The sequence below is a fragment of the Pelobates fuscus genome, chromosome 1, assembly GCF_036172605.1.
Source record: "Pelobates fuscus isolate aPelFus1 chromosome 1, aPelFus1.pri, whole genome shotgun sequence".
Classification (NCBI taxonomy): domain Eukaryota; kingdom Metazoa; phylum Chordata; class Amphibia; order Anura; family Pelobatidae; genus Pelobates; species Pelobates fuscus.
Window position 1 is genome coordinate 476482402 of NC_086317.1, and position 20559 is coordinate 476502960.

Below are 20559 nucleotides of genomic sequence, written 5' to 3' on the forward strand. Positions count from 1 at the left end.
ATAGATATAAATACTACAGTTGTTTGTTTTGAGACCAAGATAATCCTTATGCATTGTGTAAAGAATTCAGCAAAATGAATCCATCCCTATCCTTATTGAACCTTTTCCTTATTTCTTATTCTGAAGCTGCCAGGTGTAACCGCTAATGTAATGTGGGAGGAAAGAACAAAATCCCGTGATTTAAATTTGTCAGGTGGACACTATTGGGTAACAGGAAGCCACTTTACTTTGCTACTTTGTAGCTGGGGTTGTAAATACCAGGAACAGCCTTTCAGCAGAAGGTGTAAAGACTGAAACTGTGATGTACATATTGTGATCCTAAAAATAAATCAGATCATTATGTGTAGGCTAAGTGTACTAATCAGTGCTTATGTTATTACAATCTGTTTCTGTACGTGAACACAGAGGATATGCCCCCAGCACGGGAAGGACTGGGAGAGACGATAAGATGGGAGTATTCTTTAATGCATCTTCAACAGAGAACACTCTTTAATCTATGTAGGTGTTATATGATGGTGCCTGACCGGCCTTGAAGAACTAATTGAGGGGCCTTACTGTACAGGGGCATGTTTCAAGAATTGATGAATACTCCCAAGTGTGTGGGAGTATTGGCAAAGTGTAATGTGTGTGGCTCGCTGAGTGTGATCTGTGTGTGACTGGCTGAAAGGGACGTGTGGGGTTTAACTGATTTGGATGTGTGTGTGTGGTTGACTGTAGGAGGATGTATGGAAAGCTTCCACCACATATTTCCTAATTATATCTTAAAATTAAAAACTCCCACCTCCTTACATTTTTCGGGAAGAAAATCCATAAATCCCTGGTGGTCCAGCTTGGGGCCCCAGTGAATCCATGGTTGTCAAGAAAGGGAAGTGTGTGATCTACACTGGTTATCCAGGGTGGGGTGGGGGGAGTTATTTTTTTTATAGTGCAGAATAGACAATATATTAAATGAGAATTTTGCAAGGGCGACCCCCGTCTCAGACTGTGCCCCTGGCACTGATGTCATTCCGGACGTATACGTTACTAAAGATTAACCTGACCAAAGACAGTCATTGAAACCTTCATGCTCCTTCTGTAACTCTTAATAACGACGATGAATATGTTAAAAACAATAAATAAGAATAACATATTGAATAAATAACAATAATGTAAAAATGAACACATTTTTTTTTTGACAGCCAAGTGATGGGCATCTGTTATATATAATAGGGTATACTTCAGGTATGACGTCAGTCATCTGATGGTCACACCCCCTCCTCACACATCCCCTCAAGATGTCCAGGAAACCAATTGGCTGTTGCTAATTACCTTTTGGGTGCAGTACTCTGGTATAAGGGAGTCCATGTTCAGTCGACCTTTTTCCTCTTCATGAAGGTGAATATAAACTGCACCGAAACGCGTGTCAGGCTCTTTCCTATGGGTCAATTTTAACTTGCACACACATGGGCACCAAACTGCACTGTGTGATGCACGTTTTTGTTATGATTTAAGTTTTTCCTTTCAATTTTTGTTTTCTATGCCTATTTAGTAAGTTTAACAGGGAGAGAGGCTCTCTCTACTTTACTTTATCTGTCCTACTTTTGATTATTAGCGCTGCTGATCCTCTAGACAGTAACTTTCCTCCCTTTAGCATTTTTTACCGGTGCTCAGGAATTAAGGGGAGATCTACTAACACCCTATGCATTACAAGGCCAGGCTCATTAAGCCTATATGTATATTGCAGACTTAGGTGTTTAGCACTTCATCTCCTCACTTAGGCATGGGAGTTAGTTATGATTTTATGATTTAAATCTTTTCTTCTATGCCTATCTAGTAAGTGTGACAAAGAGAGAGGCTTTCTTTATTTGATTTTACTTTATCCATCTGTCTACGTTTGATTATTAGGGCTGCCAATCTTTTAGACCGTGACCTTTCTCCCTTTGGCACTTTTTCTGGTGCTTAGGTACTAAGTGTATTTATGAACACCCTATGCATTAAAGGGCCAGGACTAACAAAGCCTAAATGAATATTGCAGACTTAGGTGTTTAGTAACTTTATCTCCTCACTGGGAGTAGCCTTATAAGGCCAGTTCGGTAATTATTATTATTTGGAGTCAGTTTATTTCTGTGTTGATACTTTGTTACTTTAGATATTTAGTGGTCTCCCTCTGGTTACATTGGTGCCTACGTCTTTATTTCCAGCATTATATTCATGGTTTGTGAATGTTTGTTTCTGTTTATTCTATGTCAACCTTATTATATCACCAGATCAGTCCTGTTGACAACGCAAACCTTCTGCAGCGCCTGCACATGAAAAAGAATAGACAAAGCTTTTGTTCCTATTGTTTTGGACAGGGAGGTCCACTTATAGTCCTTCAGCAGCTTAATACACTGCTCAAAAAAATAAAGGAAACACAAAAATAACACATCCTAAATCTGAATGAATTAAATATAGTTCTGAAATACTTTGTTCTTTACAAAGTTGAATGTGCTGACAAAATCACACACAAACTAAAAAATGGAAATCAAATTTTTCAACCCATGGAGGTCTGGATTTGGAGTCACACTCAAAATTAAAATGGAAAAACACACCATAGGCTGATCCAACTTTGATGTAATGTCCTTAAAACAAGTCAAAATGAGGCTCAGTAGTGTGTGTGGCCTCCCTACAACGCCTGTGCATGGTCCTGATGAAGTGGCGGATGGTCTCCTGAGGGATCTCCTCCCAGACTTGAATTAAAGCATCTGCCAATTCCTGGACAGTCTGTGGTGCAACGTGATGTTGGTGGATGGAGCGAGACATGATGTCCCAGATGTGCTCAATTGGATTCCGGTCTGGGGAATGGGCGGGCCAGTCCATAGCATTAATGCCTTTGTCTTGCAGGAACTGCTGACACACTCTAGCCACATGAGGTCTTGCATTAGGAGGAACCCAGGGCCAACTGCACCAGCATATTGTCTCACAAAGGGTCTGAGCATCTCATCTTGAGACCTAATGGCAGTCAGGCTACCTCTGGCGAGCACATTCAGGGCTGTCCCACTGCCCACTGCCTACTGACCCACTGCCAAACCGGTCATGCTGGAGGATTTTGCAGGCAGCAGAACGTTCTCCACAGCGTCTCCAGACTTTGTCACGTCTGTCACATGTGCTCAGTGTGAACCTACTTTCATCTGTGAAGAGCACAGGGTGCCAGTGGCGAATTTTCCAATCTTGGTGTTCTCTGGCAAATGCCAAACGTCCTGCACGGTGTTGGGCTGTAAGCACAACCCCCACCTGTGGACGTCGGGCCCTCATACCACCGTCATGGAGTCTGTTTCTAACAGTTTGGGCAGACACATGCACATTTGTGGCCTGCTGGAGGTCATTGTGCAGGGCTCTGGCAGTGCTCCTCCTGTTCCTCCTTGCACAAAGGCAGAGGTAGAGGTCCTGCTGCTGGGTTGTTGCCCTTCTACGGCCTCCTCCACGTTTCCTGATGTACTGGCCTGTCTCCTGGTAGCGCCTCCATGCTCTGGACACTACGCTGACAGACACAGCAAACCTTCTTGCCACAGCTCACATTGATGTGCCATCCTGGATGAGCTGCACTACCTGAGCCACTTGTGTGGGTTGTATACTCCGTCTCATGCTACCACTAGAGTGAAAGCCCGGCCAGCATTCAAAAGTGACCAAAACATCAACCAGGAAGCATAGGACCTGAGAAGTGGTCTGTGGTCACCACCTGCAGAACCACTCCTTTATTGGGGGTGTCTTGCTAATTGCCTATAATTCCCACCTGTTGTCTATCCCATTTGCACAACAGCATGTAAAATTGCTTGTCACTCAGTGTTGCTTCCTAAGTGGACAGTTTGATTTCACAGAAGTGTGATTGACTTGGAGTTACATTGTGTTGTTTAAGTGTTCCCTTTATTTTTTTGAGCAGTGTATTCAAAATGAGCCACATAGAATTTTGAGTCTACAACTTACATTCACTCACTAATGTGGTAGTAGGTTCCCAACCTTCGGGACTCTAGACTCTTTGGAGTATGAGATGTAGTCCACACTACTGTTCGGAAATTCGGCCAAACCTAAATCTCGAAGTCAAATTCTCACTGGTTAATAACAAGGGATGTCTAAGATATGAAAAACTATCATGTCTTTTGATGCCCGACTGATTCTTCGTTTGGAGTTCAAGAGCTTACATATGCTGGCCTGTGTCCGGCCATGGTTCGTTCTCAACTCGAGTCCATCTCATTTCATAAAATGAGCAGTGGAAAGAAATAGAAGCTTGCTGATGTCATCTGGCAATCAAATGTTCTCCAGACGCAATCAGCTGTGTAAAAGTCTACAAAGGGAATAAAAATATGATGCCTCAATAGAAGCAATTAAAAGATTAGAGAAAAAAACTGTGCAGGAAATTGTGACGAGACCCATAATAAAGAGAATTTTTTTAATGAGGGAGATGGTTGGCTCAGGTTGAAAAGCAGTAGAGATCAAATAAAAATGAACAGGCAGGACCTCGAGGTTAAAAGGAATTAAAATCATTGATTTTTGGTGTGAGCAATTTTTTGTTAACAGCCTGAAATGAGGCGCGATTGTTCCAGGAATGAGAACATTTGAGTACTGGGCATTAGGAGACAATCAGTTTGCAGTTTTATGATGTCTGTACAAGGATACAAATTACAAAGTTCAGTGATTGTCACACATACTTATAATGGGAAAAGAAAATCATATTCTCTGTTTAATTTTCTTTTACTTTGCAAAATGTATTCTATATTTTTATTCTATATTTTATACCGCATCCTCATTTTCCGCAATTATGGAATAACCTCACGGACACAGCAAAATCTTCATTCAATCTAAAATCTTTTAAGAGATCTATGGCCACATATCTCAATACAGAATGCCCCTGTAATCATGATTCACTAGATTTATTACCTGTTCTGTGTTAACGTTATGTACGTGTGTTTTTTTTTTTTTCTATTATATATTGTATTTTTTTTTATTGTAATATTATATTGTACCCTCTTGTAGCAATGCTTTTTAGGCCAGGACATTAAACAATTTGAGAAATCTCAATTACCTTTCTGGTAAAATATTTTATAAATAAATATATCGAATTTCTGTAATAAATGCTCCCGAGACTTGTATGGACGGTGCAAGGGCGTCTAGGACTTTTATTGTCATCATCCTCACAGTTTCATGAATACTGTGACCTAGCAAGGAACACTCAATACTGGGCAAATCTCAGTACACTAACGTTGTAACAGCAGAAAATGCCATGCGGCACAAATCACTTTTCCCGACAGCCCGAGAGGATTGTGATTTACTAAAGGCTTTATTTACAGAAACACACTTCGCTAAAAAGTGTGCGCTGGATTGGGTACCAAAAGTTTAAAGATCGTATCAAGGATCCCAATTAATTTACAAGGTTCTCCTCATCCATTCACCTCTTCTGATAAGCTGAAATTAATAATACTTTCAGTAGCTGTCCACCCCTGACCATCGTTATATTTTTAAATGGAATTAATGGGCCAAAGGGTGTCCTGTCCACTAGGTGTACTAGCAATCCTCAACGTTCCAATGCTAGGTGTTACCTAGAAAACATTGCAAACCCTGTGTCCGCGCTATGTGTCCGTGCTGGCAGGCAGAGGTGCTGCTATGGGATTTCGTTTTATTTCGTATCATGTCATTCGCTGAATAAGAGGGATCTTCTTAAGTATTACTGTCACAATTGTATTTATTTTTTTGCAAATAACCATTAAAAATAACACTTAATGGGAAACTTTGGGTTAAACATGCTGAATTTTAATGTATTTGAATAAAGAAGTTAAAGCAATGAAAGTTCGCTTTTATTCCTTTTTAAAACTTTTTTTTATTTATTTAAGGAACACCTCTTTTTTTTTTTTTTTGCAGCTATATACATTCCCTCTCCTCCCCCGCAATGCATGTATTTGCAGCGGATTGAGAAGGGGTCGCATGCACCAGCATAGTAAACCCCGCTGCTTCCATTTAGCTCTGTAGCTCTGAAAGTGGAAAGAATCCTCTGGCTTTCTCATTGACAGCCAGGTAGGTGTTTGTCCTATAGTCCTGTGTCATCTGCCAGTTCTGCACCTAACCTGATCCGTTTCCTACTCCTCCGCACTAACTTCCTGGTTTATGCTGGGCAGCATCCAATCAAAAGAGAACCATTGCGGACACAGATGAAAGCTATAATATATATATTTTTTAAATAACTTTTTGCAAAAGAAAATATTTAGTAAAAATATTTATATAACATTAAATGCTGGCTCTTTTACAAATTTATCAGAATAAAATAAAATACTCCTATTGTGCTGGAACAGGTCCCAAAATGGGCTTCTCCGACAAAGCTGCAAACTTGGAAGATTTCTCATTTCCTTCTGTGAAGATTTGATTTCTTCTTTCTTTATATAAATTCACACTTTGCACTAGAAAGCAGTTAACCAAGAAATAAAAGCTTCTAACGTAAACACTGTGAGGACTATAAACTAACGTGAGAATTCCAAGTTACCGGTAATTTAAAATTTAAGCACAAATTCACTTTGAATTCACACGTTGGTGAATATCCTGACTGTGTCTAGATTCCAGAAGGAAGGTGTGTTTTTTGGGGAAGTGTGTAGGGAGGCTGTGTGACTAGGGCTGTTTAAACAAAGAGATTTACCTCTTAAATGGCAGAGGATTGAGCAGCGAGACTGCATTGGCATGATCTATACACCAAAACAGCTTCATTAAGCTAAAGTGGATTTGATGATTACACTGACCCTGTAAAAGAGGCTAGAATAAAATAATTATTAAATGGTTTCAATTTCCATTTGAAAATCTGTATCCACGTGAAGTTAACCAGCTTTGAACCGTATCAGCAATTACAAACAGTCAGTGACATTTACTGATAAAAAGATGAAAAAAAATATAAAAATACAAAGATGGAAAAAACGTAATAGCTGGAGCCAAATGTTTCTGAATTAATCTCTGTTTTACACTGGGCAGGAAAGCTGAGCTCCCTGCTGTGTGTCTATTATGCCCCTAAATTATCTACAAATTGTTTATTCCATTTTTATAAAAAAAAAAAAAAAAAAAGTTACACATTCGAAATGATCAGTGCGAGTTAGAGGCAGTTTTCGAAATACTTTATAAAGGTGCAAAGACTATTTATCATGACGGCATCTCCTTAACATTGTAGCTAACCTCGTAGGTCATTGCTGCCGGCATCGGTTTTGTTTAATTAGACTTTATTTGCTTTTCAGGGAGCGAAGGACCTGATGGAGTTTTAATAGCCGAATGCTGACGCACCGGAGCGAGTATGGTAAAACACCAACCATTGCAGTACTATGAACCACAGTTATGTTTGTCGTGTCTGACCGGAATTTACGGCTGCCGGTGGAAACGGTACCAGCGATCACATGACGACACCTCCAAGGTCAGTTCAACAGCATACTTATATGTTTTAGGAAAATGGCATTTGATCTTTAAAAATGTTTTTAAATGAACATTGATACTCCGTTGATCTAATAGGCTTGTGGACTAAACCAAGGATAGGCAACCTTCGGCACTCCCGATGTTGTGGTCTTTATCTCCCACTTGTGATACTGGCAAAGCTTCACGGGAGATGAAGTCCACAACATCTAGAGTTCCAAATCTTGCCTACCCCTTCACTAAATGCTGGATTCATGTCATGTTATAGATTTCATCTTTATCGTCCCATCTGAGAATAGGGGAGAAAGATCTATTTAAGCGTAATCGAGACAAATCGTAACATTTCTGTATTTTAAACGGGAACAACCAACATAGATGTTTTCGGATAATTAGATTCAGTGATTGTGTTGGAGAAGGGATCCCTAATTTATAAATAATAAGGTATCAAATGGGCTTTCGTGTGTGTGTCGGTTAGCACAGTGCCCGCCTTGGAGGCTCCCGGCAAGTAAACTTTTTAAGTTTAGCAAGAATGCAAGGACTTCTCTTGACTATAATGTATACATATTTCATGATGATGCTTTTAAAGTAAAGAAAGTTCTTTCCTGCTATATATTAATATGTACTCATATGTAAGAGTCTGTGTGCCTGTATGTAGATGTATGTCGAGATTTTCCTCATTGTGAAGATTTTAAAGGTTACTATCACAAACTAAATAAGAAATAACCATACAACTTAAGAAACAAGGGTAGTTTTAGGCGATTCAGTGTGTTTTATATTGTCTGGGGGTTAATCCACATAATTTTTTTTCTAAATGTTACTAAATGTGTGATCCTTTTATCTTTTGATACAATATTTTTTAATTTTTTTTTTAATTCTTTATTTTTGTTGTGCAGGTGATTACAAAGCATAGTCATGCGCCACAACGGCGTGCTTTTGTTTTAAACATAGGCTAAACAGTGGCATGAAGGGTTTGCACATTTTGTGTGAAAGAAACATAGTAGGCTAGGCTAGTATGTCAAGTCACTTATAAACTATCTGTATTAACTACAATTGGTAGTCGTCGGCATAGTAAACTAGTCAGCTTTGTCTAAGCGATTATGCATTAACTAGAATTTGTTTTTGACAACATAGTAACCTGGGCAGGTATGTCTAAACGATTTTGTACTATTTGCATGAACTACCTTTTTATAACCTAGAAAAATCAATCGTGTGTCAGATCGCTTATCATTAAATAATAGCATTCTTGTAAGTGTGTGACATGGCAGATCTAATGAATTTCTAGCAGTATTCGTGGAAACAAGGTTAAAGCGGCACTGTCATGCCGAATCCCGTTTTTTTTTTAACCCCCCTCCCGCCTCCACTACATCCAATTGACCCCCTAGTCACCCCCAAATGCCCCTAAGCCCCCCAGATTACATATTTTTAAATCTGTATCTTCTGCCCCGATCTTTATTCAGGGCGCCGCCATCTTTGTGTGGGTAGGTGAAGTCCCTGTGGGACACGTCATCTACCCACACTACACAGACTGTGAGATTCCCGCACATGCCCAGTGAAACACCTGGACATGCGAACGGGAATTTCATCTATTCATTCATTCATCAGACAGACGAATGAATGAATAGAAAAAATCAGACGAACAAACTAACACTGTGTATCAGTGTTCGTTTGTTCGATCAGTTTATTACAAGGAGGGAGCTACCGGCGTGCAGCTCCCTCCTTGTAATATGTAAAGACAGAAGCGGTGGGGAGCTGTGCTCCCCACCACTTCATAAGCCCCCCAGATCCCCCCCTCACTCTATGGGGGTCAATATGACCCCCATAATAGCACAAGGGAGATTAAAATCTCCCCAATGCCCCTACTCGCTATACCGCGAGTAGGGGCATGTCCACTAAACAGTGAGCAGCCTGTGGCTGCTCACTGTAAAAACATAAATGGTAATAAGGGGGGGGGGCCTACTGTCCTCCCCCCTGGCCCCCACCCCTGCGCGGTGGGTGGGGGCACTAATAAAATAATAAGGGGGGGGGACCTACTGTCCTCCCCCCCGGCCCCCACCCCTGCGCGGTGGGTGGGGGCCTTAATAAAACAATAAGGGGGGGGACCTACTGTCCTCCCCCCGGCCCCCACCCCTGCGCGGTGGGTGGGGGCCCTAATAAAACAATAAGGGGGGGGGGACCTACTGTCCTCCCCCCCGGCCCCCACCCCTGCGCGGTGGGTAGGGGCCCTAATAAAACAATAAGGGGGGGGGGACCTACTGTCCTCCCCCCCGGCCCCCACCCCTGCGCGGTGGGTGGGGGCCCTAATAAAACAATAAGGGGGGGGGACCTACTGTCCTCCCCCCCCGGCCCCCACCCCTGCGCGGTGGGTGGGGGCCCTAATAAAATAATAAGGGGGGGGGACCTACTGTCCTCCCCCCCTGGCCCCCACCCCTGCGCGGTGGGTGGGGGCCCTAATAAAATAATAAGGGGGGGACCTACTGTCCTCCCCCCTGGCCCCCACCCCTGCGCTGTGGGTGGGGGCCCTAACAAAATAATAAGGGGGGGGGACCTACTGTCCTCCCCCCCTGGCCCCCACCCCTGCGCGGTGGGTGGGGGCCCTAATAAAATAATAAGGGGGGGGACCTACTGTCCTCCCCCCTGGCCCCCACCCCTGCGCTGTGGGTGGGGGCCCTAACAAAATAATAAGGGGGGGGGGACCTACTGTCCTCCCCCCATGGCCCCCACCCCTGCGCGGTGGGTGGGGGCCCTAATAAAATAATAAGGGGGGGGGACCTACTGTCCTCCCCCCCCTGGCCCCCACCCCTGAGCGGTGGGTGGGGGCCCTAAATGAACCCCCCCCCCCATCAAGGTGACTAGGGGTCCCAAGCCCCTAGTCACCCCCCCCCACCCAAAACATTCTATCCCCTACCTACCCCCCTCACCCTAAAAATAGTGAGGGGGGAATAAAATAACTAACCTGTAAAAAAAATAATTAAACTTACCATTTGACGTCTTCTTTTTTCTAAATTCTTCTTTCTTCAGCCCCCATAAAGGCCAAATAAAAATCCATCATACCCGTCGCACTTTAAAAAAAAAAAAAACAAAAAAAACAAAAAAAAACCGAGCGCAAAAAAAAAATTAATCCATGTTCACCCATGGAGGGCACGCCGCGTACTGAGCTCCGCAGGGCGGATCAAGGCTTATATAGCCTTGCCCCGCCCTGCAATTAGGCTTAGAACACACTGATTGGTTGGTTTAAGCCAATCAGAGTGCTCTGTGTCATTTTACAAGCGTGGGAAAATTCCAAAGAACTTTCCCACGCTTGTAAAATGACACAGAGCACTGTGATAGGATGGTTTTCAAGCCATCCAATCACAGTGCTCTGTGTAATTTTACAAGCTTGGGAAAGTTCTTTGGAATTTTCCCACGCTTGTAAAATGACACAGAGCACTGTGATTGGATGGCTTGAAATCCATCCTATCACAGTGCTCTGTGTCATTTTACAAGCGTGGGAAAGTTCTTTGGAATTTTCCCACGCTTGTAAAATGACACAGAGCACTGTGATTGGATGGCTTTAAAACCATCCAATCACAGTGATCTTTCATTTTACACAGCGTGGGAAAGTTCTTTTGAATTTTCCCACACTGTGTAAAATGACACAGAGCACTCTGATTGGCTTAAACCAACCAATCAGTGTGTTCTAAGCCTAATTGCAGGGCGGGGCAAGGCTATATAAGCCTTGACCCGCCCTGCGGAGCTCAGTACGCGGCGTGCCCTCCATGGGTGAACATGGATTAATTTTTTTTTTGCGCTCGTTTTTTTTTTGTTTTTTTTTTAAAGTGCGACGGGTATGATGGATTTTTATTTGGCTTTTTTGGGGGCTGAAGAAAGAAGAATTTAGAAAAAAGAAGACGTAAAATGGTAAGTTTAATTTTTTTTTTTTTTACAGGTTGGTTATTTTATTCCCCCCTCACTATTTTTAGGGTGAGGGGGGTAGGTAGGGGATAGAATGTTTTGGGTGGGGGGGGGTGACTAGGGGCTTGGGACCCCTAGTCACCTTGATGGGGGGGGGGGTTCATTTAGGGCCCCCACCCACCGCTCAGGGGTGGGGGCCAGGGGGGGGAGGACAGTAGGTCCCCCCCCTTATTATTTTATTAGGGCCCCCACCCACCGCGCAGGGGTGGGGGCCAGGGGGGGAGGACAGTAGGTCCCCCCCCCTTATTATTTTATTAGGGCCCCCACCCACAGCGCAGGGGTGGGGGCCAGGGGGGGAGGACAGTAGGTCCCCCCCCTTATTATTTTATTAGGGCCCCCACCCACCGCGCAGGGGTGGGGGCCAGGGGGGGAGGACAGTAGGTCCCCCCCCTTATTATTTTATTAGGGCCCCCACCCACAGCGCAGGGGTGGGGGCCAGGGGGGGAGGACAGTAGGTCCCCCCCCCTTATTATTTTATTAGGGCCCCCACCCACAGCGCAGGGGTGGGGGCCAGGGGGGGAGGACAGTAGGTCCCCCCCCCCCTTATTATTTTATTAGGGCCCCCACCCACAGCGCAGGGGTGGGGGCCAGGGGGGGAGGACAGTAGGTCCCCCCCCCTTATTATTTTATTAGGGCCCCCACCCACAGCGCAGGGGTGGGGGCCAGGGGGGGAGGACAGTAGGTCCCCCCCCTTATTATTTTATTAGGGCCTCCACCCACAGCGCAGGGGTGGGGGCCAGGGGGGGAGGACAGTAGGTCCCCCCCCCCTTATTATTTTATTAGGGCCCCCACCCACAGCGCAGGGGTGGGGGCCAGGGGGGGAGGACAGTAGGTCCCCCCCCTTATTATTTTATTAGGGCCCCCACCCACAGCGCAGGGGTTGGGGCCAGGGGGGGAGGACAGTAGGTCCCCCCCCTTATTATTTTATTAGGGCCCCCACCCACCGCGCAGGGGTGGGGGCCAGGGGGGAGGACAGTAGGTCCCCCCCATCTTTAACCCCCGCGCAGGGGGGGGGGGGGGTTATTAGGTGTTTTTTTTTTTTTTTTTACAGTGAGCAGCCACAGGCTGCTCACTGCTTACTAGACATGCCCCTACTCGCGGTATAGCGAGTAGGGGCATATTATTTACTAATACTAAGTAATCTTTACTTAGTATTAGTAAAGTTGGCTGAAAGACCAATTCAGGTCTTTCAGCCTTTTAGTAGATAGCTCCCTGATACCGTGGGAATTAGGGAGTTATCTACTAAGCGGCTGCAAGATGCAGCCACAGCAATGAATAGGATCGGAGTTTCATTCATTAGAATGAAATTCCGATACAAACAAAGTACCGAATTGCATCCTAACACCAATGGAGAAACAGTGCTCATTCTGTTAGGATGCAATTCGGCAGTTTTGCCGGCGTTCTGTCTAAGTGACAGGACTTTCGGCAATACTGACAGGAAGCATTGTGGGAACTGGGAGGAAAGCTAGGGATCATGGGAAAATTGCTCTGACCAGCGGAAATGAAGCACACTTTGCTCCTCCGCTGGTCAGAGCTGGTCAAGCGGAGGAATCCTACATAAGACAGAGTCCCTACTTTGTCTTATGATTTTAAAGAAAACTAAAGAAGACAGGAAGAAAAGAATAACAGATCCCGAGAGAGGGGGAGAAGAGGAAGAGATTGAGGAAAGGTAAGTTCGGCATGACAGTGCCGCTTTAAGTACATTGTAGGGAGCTTAGTTGCTAACCAGCCCTTCTAGGAGTCTGCACAGTTAAATTAAACAGAATAAACATAGTTTCTAACTTGCTTAAATGCGGGCTGGTCTAGGCATAGGTATTCTGAGCATGTCTACGGCTGACTATGATCCCCTGCGCTAGCACACAAGAAAAACTGAAAATAGGTAAGATCTGCCAGCAGTCAGATATGGGAGTTCGATTGAGAAGGCATATAAAAAGAAAACAGGTGATATTGGGAACTTAGCCTTGCAAGAAATTACAGTCCCGGTAGGTTCAGCCGATGCCTTGTTGGGGCTGGTTGTGTTCGCTCTGTATCTTTTGTAGCAGCTCTGGTGAGGGGGCGCCGAGCTGCTACAAAAGATACAGAGCAAACACAACCAGCCCTAACAAGGCATCGGCTGAACCTACCGGGACTGTAATTTCTTGCAAGGCTACGTTCCCAATATCACCTGTGCGAGGGGGCGCCGAGCTCCTGGTCCCTTTGGAGGAGCGTTTGCTGGTGGGTGATATGCCCTCCTGACCGGGTGCTGAGTTGGGCTTGCTTGTCTTGTGTTCGTCGCTTCGCTGGGTCTTGCGCCCCTTCGTTTCACCCTCCGGGTCGGGTTTGTCTTTCCCCTCCGAGGCTGAAGTCTCCGAGCAGGTCGTGGGGGTTTTCTCCTGGGGTTTGAATGTAGTCCCGAGCGGGTTTTTTGCCGGAGCTGGCTTCCCGTAGGGGTGTTAGTAGAGGGAGCTGCTGCCTTCCTCCACTGGAAGCCACGTTGTGAGGTGCGTGGCCAGTCTGCAGTTTGTGGTATATGTGCCGGAGGCTGCAGTTGAGCTTTCAGTTGCCTCCAGAAGGAGGTGAAGATGGCGTTCAGTCGGAGCTCTGTTTCCCGCCATATGTTCTGTGGGTAGGTCGTGTTAACGCTTACCGCCATTGTGGGGAACTCTGTGACGGGCAGTTCGGGTCTCGTGGTCAGTTTTCTTCCACTTTTCAGGGGTATCTCGTAGGGGTAGACCGGGATGACCCCCACCGGTCCAGAGGGGGGGAACGAGGGCCAAAGGCTTGGTACTTGGCTGGTCGGGGCATCAAGAGAGCGGCCGTCCCTCCCGCGCCCGCCATGCGTGCAGGCCTCACCATCATGTCGGGTGAATGGGGTTTAGTGCGTCGCTTGTTTTGTGTCTGCATGTGCACCCCGTTGTCACCGCACTCTGGGTAGCCGTTCTGTCTCGATTGTTTGCCGTTTTGGCTTCGAAAATCAGCTTATTTTGCCATAAACAGCAGGCGTTGCTGTGTTAAGCATCCTCTCTGCCACGAGGTCAGGCCCCGCCCCTTGATACAATATTTTTATGCACTTATACACTTGGCATATTCACAACAATGTCAACACTCTAATAATTAAAGGAGCACTATAGGCCTTAGGAACACAAACATGTATTCCTGACCCTATAGGGTTAAAACCACCATCTAGCCACCCTGATCTCCCTATGCCTCCCTAAAAAATGTAAAATCTTACTTGTATTCAAGTCTGGTGCTGCTAGCTCTGGCTCTGTTTTCTTTAGACCTGCCCACTGCCTGCTGACATCAGCAGAAGTGGTAGCCTGACCCAATCACAATGCTTCCCCATAGGATTGGCTGAGACTGACAAGGAGGCAGATCAGGGGCAGAGCCAGCATGATTCAAACACAACCCTGGCCAATCAACATCTCCTCATAGAGATGAATTGAATCAATGAATCTCTATGAGGAAAGTTCAGTGTCTGCATGCAGAGGGAGGAGATACTGAATGTTTGGATGCATTTTAGGCAGCCATGACCCAGGAAGGATCTCTAACAGCCATCTAAGGAGGGGCAAGTGAAGTTATCACTAGGCTGTAATGTAAACACTGCATTTTCTCTGAAAAGACAGTGTTTACAGCAAAAAGCCTGAAGGTAATGATTCTACTCACCAGAACAAATTCAATAAGCTGTAGTTGTTCTGGTGACTATAGTGCCCCTTTAAGAAGGAAATTGCATTCTAATAGGACGTGTTTTTTTTCTCAAAATCTCCTCCTCTCCCCATGTGTTGGGTGGCAAGGGGGGGATAGGCGAGCGAGTTATGGATTGAGTTGGAGTAATAATTGTCAAGTTTGGATCTAATTTTTTATTATTGAACACTAGTGGCACTTTTGAATCATTATAAAAAAATGTTTTTTCCTCCTTGTTGTTTTGTCGAGGGTAATATACCCCGCAATCAGAGGCATAATGAATCCACTGGGCCCTGGTATGAAAATTGTCCTGGGGCCCCCCTCCCATGTGTCTCAACCCCCCCCCCTCCCCCGGTGTCTCATTCCCCTGTCCAGGCCCCCCTATTTGTCTCATTTCCTCTGCTCCACACCCCCTCCATGTGTCCCATTGTTCCCCCTCTCTCCCTCCCCTCCATGTGTCCCATTGTTGCCCCTCTCTCCCTCCCCTCCATGTGTCCAATTATTCCCTATCTCCCCCCTCCTCTCCAGGTGTCCATACCCTTCATCTCTCCACCCTCCCCTCCCTGTGTCCCATATCTTAATTTCTCCCCCCTCCCTGTGTCCCATACCTTCATTTCTCCCCCCTCCCTGTGTCCCATACCTTCTGTCTCTCTCCCCCCTCCCCGTGTCCCAATGCCTTTATTTCTCCCCCCCTCCTCTCCCTGTATCCCATATCTTTACTCTCTCTCCCCTCCCCTCCTGTACCTTACTGGCCGCGGTTCTCGGTCTGACACGAAGTGCTGTAACAGAGAGCATTTCCTGTCAGACCGCTCAGCCACGCTACACACAGGCAGGAGGGGAGCAGCACAGTGCAGTTCTCCCTTTCTGCCAGACCTCCGGGAACTGCAGACCTGTGCCACTGCGGCTGTGCACTGACACATAAGGTATCCAGGAGTGAGGGGCCTGTTATAATAAGGTTATGACTTATTTCTTGTTTAAAAAAAAGAAATACATTCTGCATCACCACCGCAGACAGCGGACTTTTTTGTTAGATCGGATAAAGTCCATTTTGATGGTGTTTTACCTTCCGGGGTTTTTTTTGTTTCCCCTTTTGGGTCTAAGGGTGTGGGGACGTCTATGTTTAATGTTTGCGGGCAATTTATTCTATGTTATTTATGGTGTACTTCCTGCAGGGTGAGCGGTTGGGTCGGGGTGAGGCCCATAATGGATCAGTATGATTGTTTGCTTCTTTGAATGTCAGGGTTTGAACTCCCCACAAAGCGTTGTGTTTGGAATTTTTAAGAAAAGAATCAATACACATCTGTGGTTTACAAGAAACACATTGGTTATCCACAGATAAAGAGTCGATTAGATCTAAAGACTTCCTCCATGTGTTCAAATCCTCATTACCAAATTAAAAAAGGGGGCATGGTCCCACGGGAGCATGAAAGCGGCAGGCTCAGCGAACGTTGTAGCCACGCCGCACTGGGCTGTAAGGAGGCGGCCGGCTCAGGGAGCATGTAGCTGGCCGCCCTGGGAAGAATGGGGGCGGCCTGCTCAGGAAGCATGTAGCCGACCGCCTGGGCTGTATGGAGGTGACCAACTCAGGGATCGTGGAGGCGACAATAGAAGAATAGAGGCGGCAGGCAGGGGCAGCGTGCGAGGGAGCAGTGACCTTCCTGCAGCTCCTCTCTGCTCACTTGCACTGTGTAATGTTGCTGGGAGCCGGAATATGATGTCATTCCGGCCCCAGCATCACTGCAGACAGTCTGTGTGTGTGTGTGTATATAAAAAATGATAGAGCTAAGAAAATAGTTTCTAAGATTAATCATGGCAGTGACACTCTCCTAAATCCAAAAAAATGGCAAAGCTTTTAAGGATTTTTACTTGGCCTTGTATAACTTACCAGAGAGACAGTCCCCTGTTAATTTCTCACAATTTCTATATAAACATAAGTTACCTAAAACTTCTAAAATTTCTGCAGAGCAATTGACCAAACTTTGGGAAGATATTACTCTAAATGAAGTTGATACAGCTATAAGAAATCTCAAAGCGAATAAATCACCCGGACCAGACGGTAATAGTAAAAAAAAAAAAAATATTCGTCATTAGCAAACAGTATTGAAGGGATCCATATCAAGGTATTTAATCAGATCAGTTTACCATAATAAGAACTCCAAAATTATTGAAAATTATAAGCCTATCTCCCTCCTAAATGTAGATTTGAAATAGTATGCTGCTTTTTTAGCAGCTAGACTAAATAACATTATCCCTTCAATTATCCATAAAGACCAGACCAGTTTTATTAAGAGTAGATCTTCCGTCCATAATGTCAGAAGGATTATCGACATATTGGACATGGCACAGCGAGATGGGGTTTCCCTCCTGACTCTGTCATTGAATGCTGAAAAGGCGTTCGACAGAGTCAGGTGGGATAACATGGCCCAGGTCCTTAATGCATTTGGGCTTTGTGGGAGTACAGTTAATTCAATTTTGGCATTTCCCCATGGCAAGAGTATTAGGCGCTGGTTTCTCATCGGAGTGGTTTTCCCTGAAGAATGGAACTAGGCAGGGCTGCCCACTTTTCCCCATACTTAATGATAATTGAACCTCTAGCCATGGCAATTAGGGCAAATAAGCAGATTAAAGGTTTCCCACTGCTGACAGAAGACCTTAAAGTTACGATGTATGCTAAAGATGTTGTTATGACAATATGTCAGCCAATTTCTTCTAAGAGTTACATTATGATTATTAAAGTGTTTTCTATACTCTCTGGGTATGAATTTAATTTGAATAAATCTGGTGCTCTGCCGGTGAATTTATCTAGCGACACTAGGAAAGTATGATCTGACCTTTTGGGTTCAGATTGCTCCAGCACATCATTTAAATATTTGGGTTTGGAGATTACGAGCGACCCAGCTAACATATTTGAGGTTAATTTTTTGTGTCTGCTGAGATATACTAATAAATAAGTAAAAGGATGGGAATCTATGGAAGTCTCTTGGTGGGGAAGAATCAACATTATTAAGTTTTACATCCTTCCGAAATGGATTTCTCTTTTCCGTATGATTCCCATGTTTTGCTCAGACAGCTGGCTTGTTTTATCTCCGTCTTTTTAACAAATTAATTTGGCTAGGCAAGCACCCCCGTATAAGTGCAAGTCATTTAGCACTGAAAATAAATCAAGTATGGTATAAGATTGAAATGTGTCTGACCAAATTGGGTGGTGTCAGCCAAGAACTGGGTCTTATATTTTGGCAGACAAAGGATAAAAAAAACGAAGCGATATCTCAGAGATTTCCTCTAAAAGTTTGTGACATGTCATAATTCCCTTTTATTCCAGAAGTTTGGTCCTTAAGGGGTTAACAACCTCATGCACACAGGGGGGAAAAATAAAAACGTTATGGCATCTCCAAGATAAAATTCTTCCATGCCTACCTTTAAAACAAATGATGTATAATGTTGAAGACTTAAATCTCTCTGATAGGATAAATGCTGGCCTTAATAAAATTGAAAAATTGTTTGAGAACAATAGGGTTAAGGATTTTACTTCATTAAAGGAGGATTCAGGTCTACACAATAGAGATTTCCAATTAAAGCAGAATAAAAGGTTACCTCCCAGATCACGTAGTCACAGATAGATCTACCAAACAGACTAAACTTCAGAAACTGATTAAGAACATGAAAATTAATCATTTGGTGGCAGGCTGCTTGGATGTGATTAAGGGTGACCCCGACAAACTTCTCTTACCTATAATAAAAAAGTGGGAGCAAATTCAGATTAGCTACGAGGAATGGACAGAATCTCTTATTAGGGTCCATAAAAACCTCCACTGTTTACATTTGATTGAAATTCACTACAAACTGTTAAATAAATGGTACCTAGTTCCAGCAGATTGTCTAGGATTTACCCAAAGGCCTCAGATAGATGCTGGAGATGCTTAGCTCAAAGAGGATATTTTTTTGCACATATGGGTTTGTTCTCCAGTTCAATTATTTTGCAACATGATACACAATAAAATCCAAACTGTACTCTCAAAAACAATTGAATTTCACCCTAGCCTCTTTTTATTACAATTAAATAGCCCCCAAAAATATTTGGTACATTGTCAACCATTATTATTCTCATTTTGGCTACCTCCAAGATGTCGATCGCTAGAAGCTGGAAGACTGTTTCAGCCCCTACCTGGCTTGCAGTTAGAGAACCGCTTATTTTCCAAATGAAAATGGGCTTATCTAGGTCCTTAAATGCTCAGTTTAAAGGTTGGCTGGAATACATTGAGAAATTGTGATTAGGGACTCTGGCCCCTGACGAATAGATGCATAACTCTTGTCTCAATCTTTTCTCTGATCTCAAATGGGCATCTCCTACTCCTCCCCAAGGGAATCGGTTTGTTGTGGTTTGACTCTTTCGACCATGAATATGGTTACCATGTTAGTTCATACATGTATACGCTTTTCTTCCTGGTCATGTTTGTCATGTCTGTTATTTATGCTTTTAACTCGTAATATTTAAAAATCAATAAAAAAATTTTTTTACATGTAAAAAAAAAGAAATCAGATTATTGCATGCGTAGGCATGATTATTATTATTTTTTTTTTAATTCTTGTTTTTATTATTAAAACCTTCTATCCCCATTAACTCAAAAATAGTTTCACCCTATTTGATGTTTTTAAAATGTAAAGGTGGTTATATTATTTGTACATTGTGTGCACACAGTATGTACACATTATACAAATCCCCACCTCTCTTGACGCGCTCCTTCGCTGCAATCACATCTCACAGCTCCAAATACAACATTTTTAATGGAGCTTTCAAAAAGCTGATGGTACAAAGTGGGAACTGTTATCCGGTTCATCAGCTAACCCTTGTTGGTGCTGTCAGCTAATCACTCACATTAATAATGTTGAAGTGTAAATGGTGTATTATCAGTGCAGCTAATTAGGGAGTGGGCTCTGGATGCAGGGAGAGTCTTTTGGGAAAAAAACTAAACAACAAAAGCATAAACAGTTAAACGTAAAAATGGAGAAAGATAGAAGATCCAATGATGGAATTTTAATCCGTGTAACTCATATTTTATTGAGATTTTGTATTCACCGTGAAACAAATCCCAGATCATTGTATTTGGGATGAGGGGCTTGCTGTAAGACACCTGCTGTCTGCATGTAGCAAGGGTAAGATGAGATTGGATTTAAAATATGATATCTTCTCAACGGAAGAAAATCTTTAGAATTGTGAGTATCAGGAGCAGAGAGTAAATCGATTTAATTCCCATCATCCTTGCCTGCTGTGATCCGTAGAGTAATATATGAATTGACATTTTATTAGGGAGGCTCTAGAATCCAACTAAGGGGGAAAATAGGTCATTAAAATAATAATTATTAGGCAGATTCTGCAAAGGAACATTCAGGTTAGATAAGCCGTATATACTCCCTTAATACCATGTAGACTTTAGGAGAACATGTGTAACACTGCATTGTTCGGATATTCACGTGTAACTTTTTTTTTTTGTTGTTACATTTAATGACATTTTGTGGCTTGAAATCTAGAGCATTTTTGAGCACCTTGACTTCTATCTT

General features: G+C 43.9%; 1 protein-coding gene across 5 annotated transcripts in view; it reads left to right on the forward strand.

Moving 5' to 3' along the window:
- GDPD5 (glycerophosphodiester phosphodiesterase domain containing 5) overlaps positions 1 to 20559 on the forward strand; it is a 225507-nt gene that overhangs the window by 84420 nt on the left and 120528 nt on the right. For all 5 annotated transcript variants that reach the window (XM_063432230.1, XM_063432266.1, XM_063432238.1 and 2 more), the window contains exon 2: positions 7221 to 7393. In XM_063432230.1, coding sequence (XP_063288300.1) covers positions 7277 to 7393 — 117 coding nt within the window. In that variant the 5' untranslated portion in view covers positions 7221 to 7276. The remainder of the gene's footprint in view (positions 1 to 7220; positions 7394 to 20559) is intronic.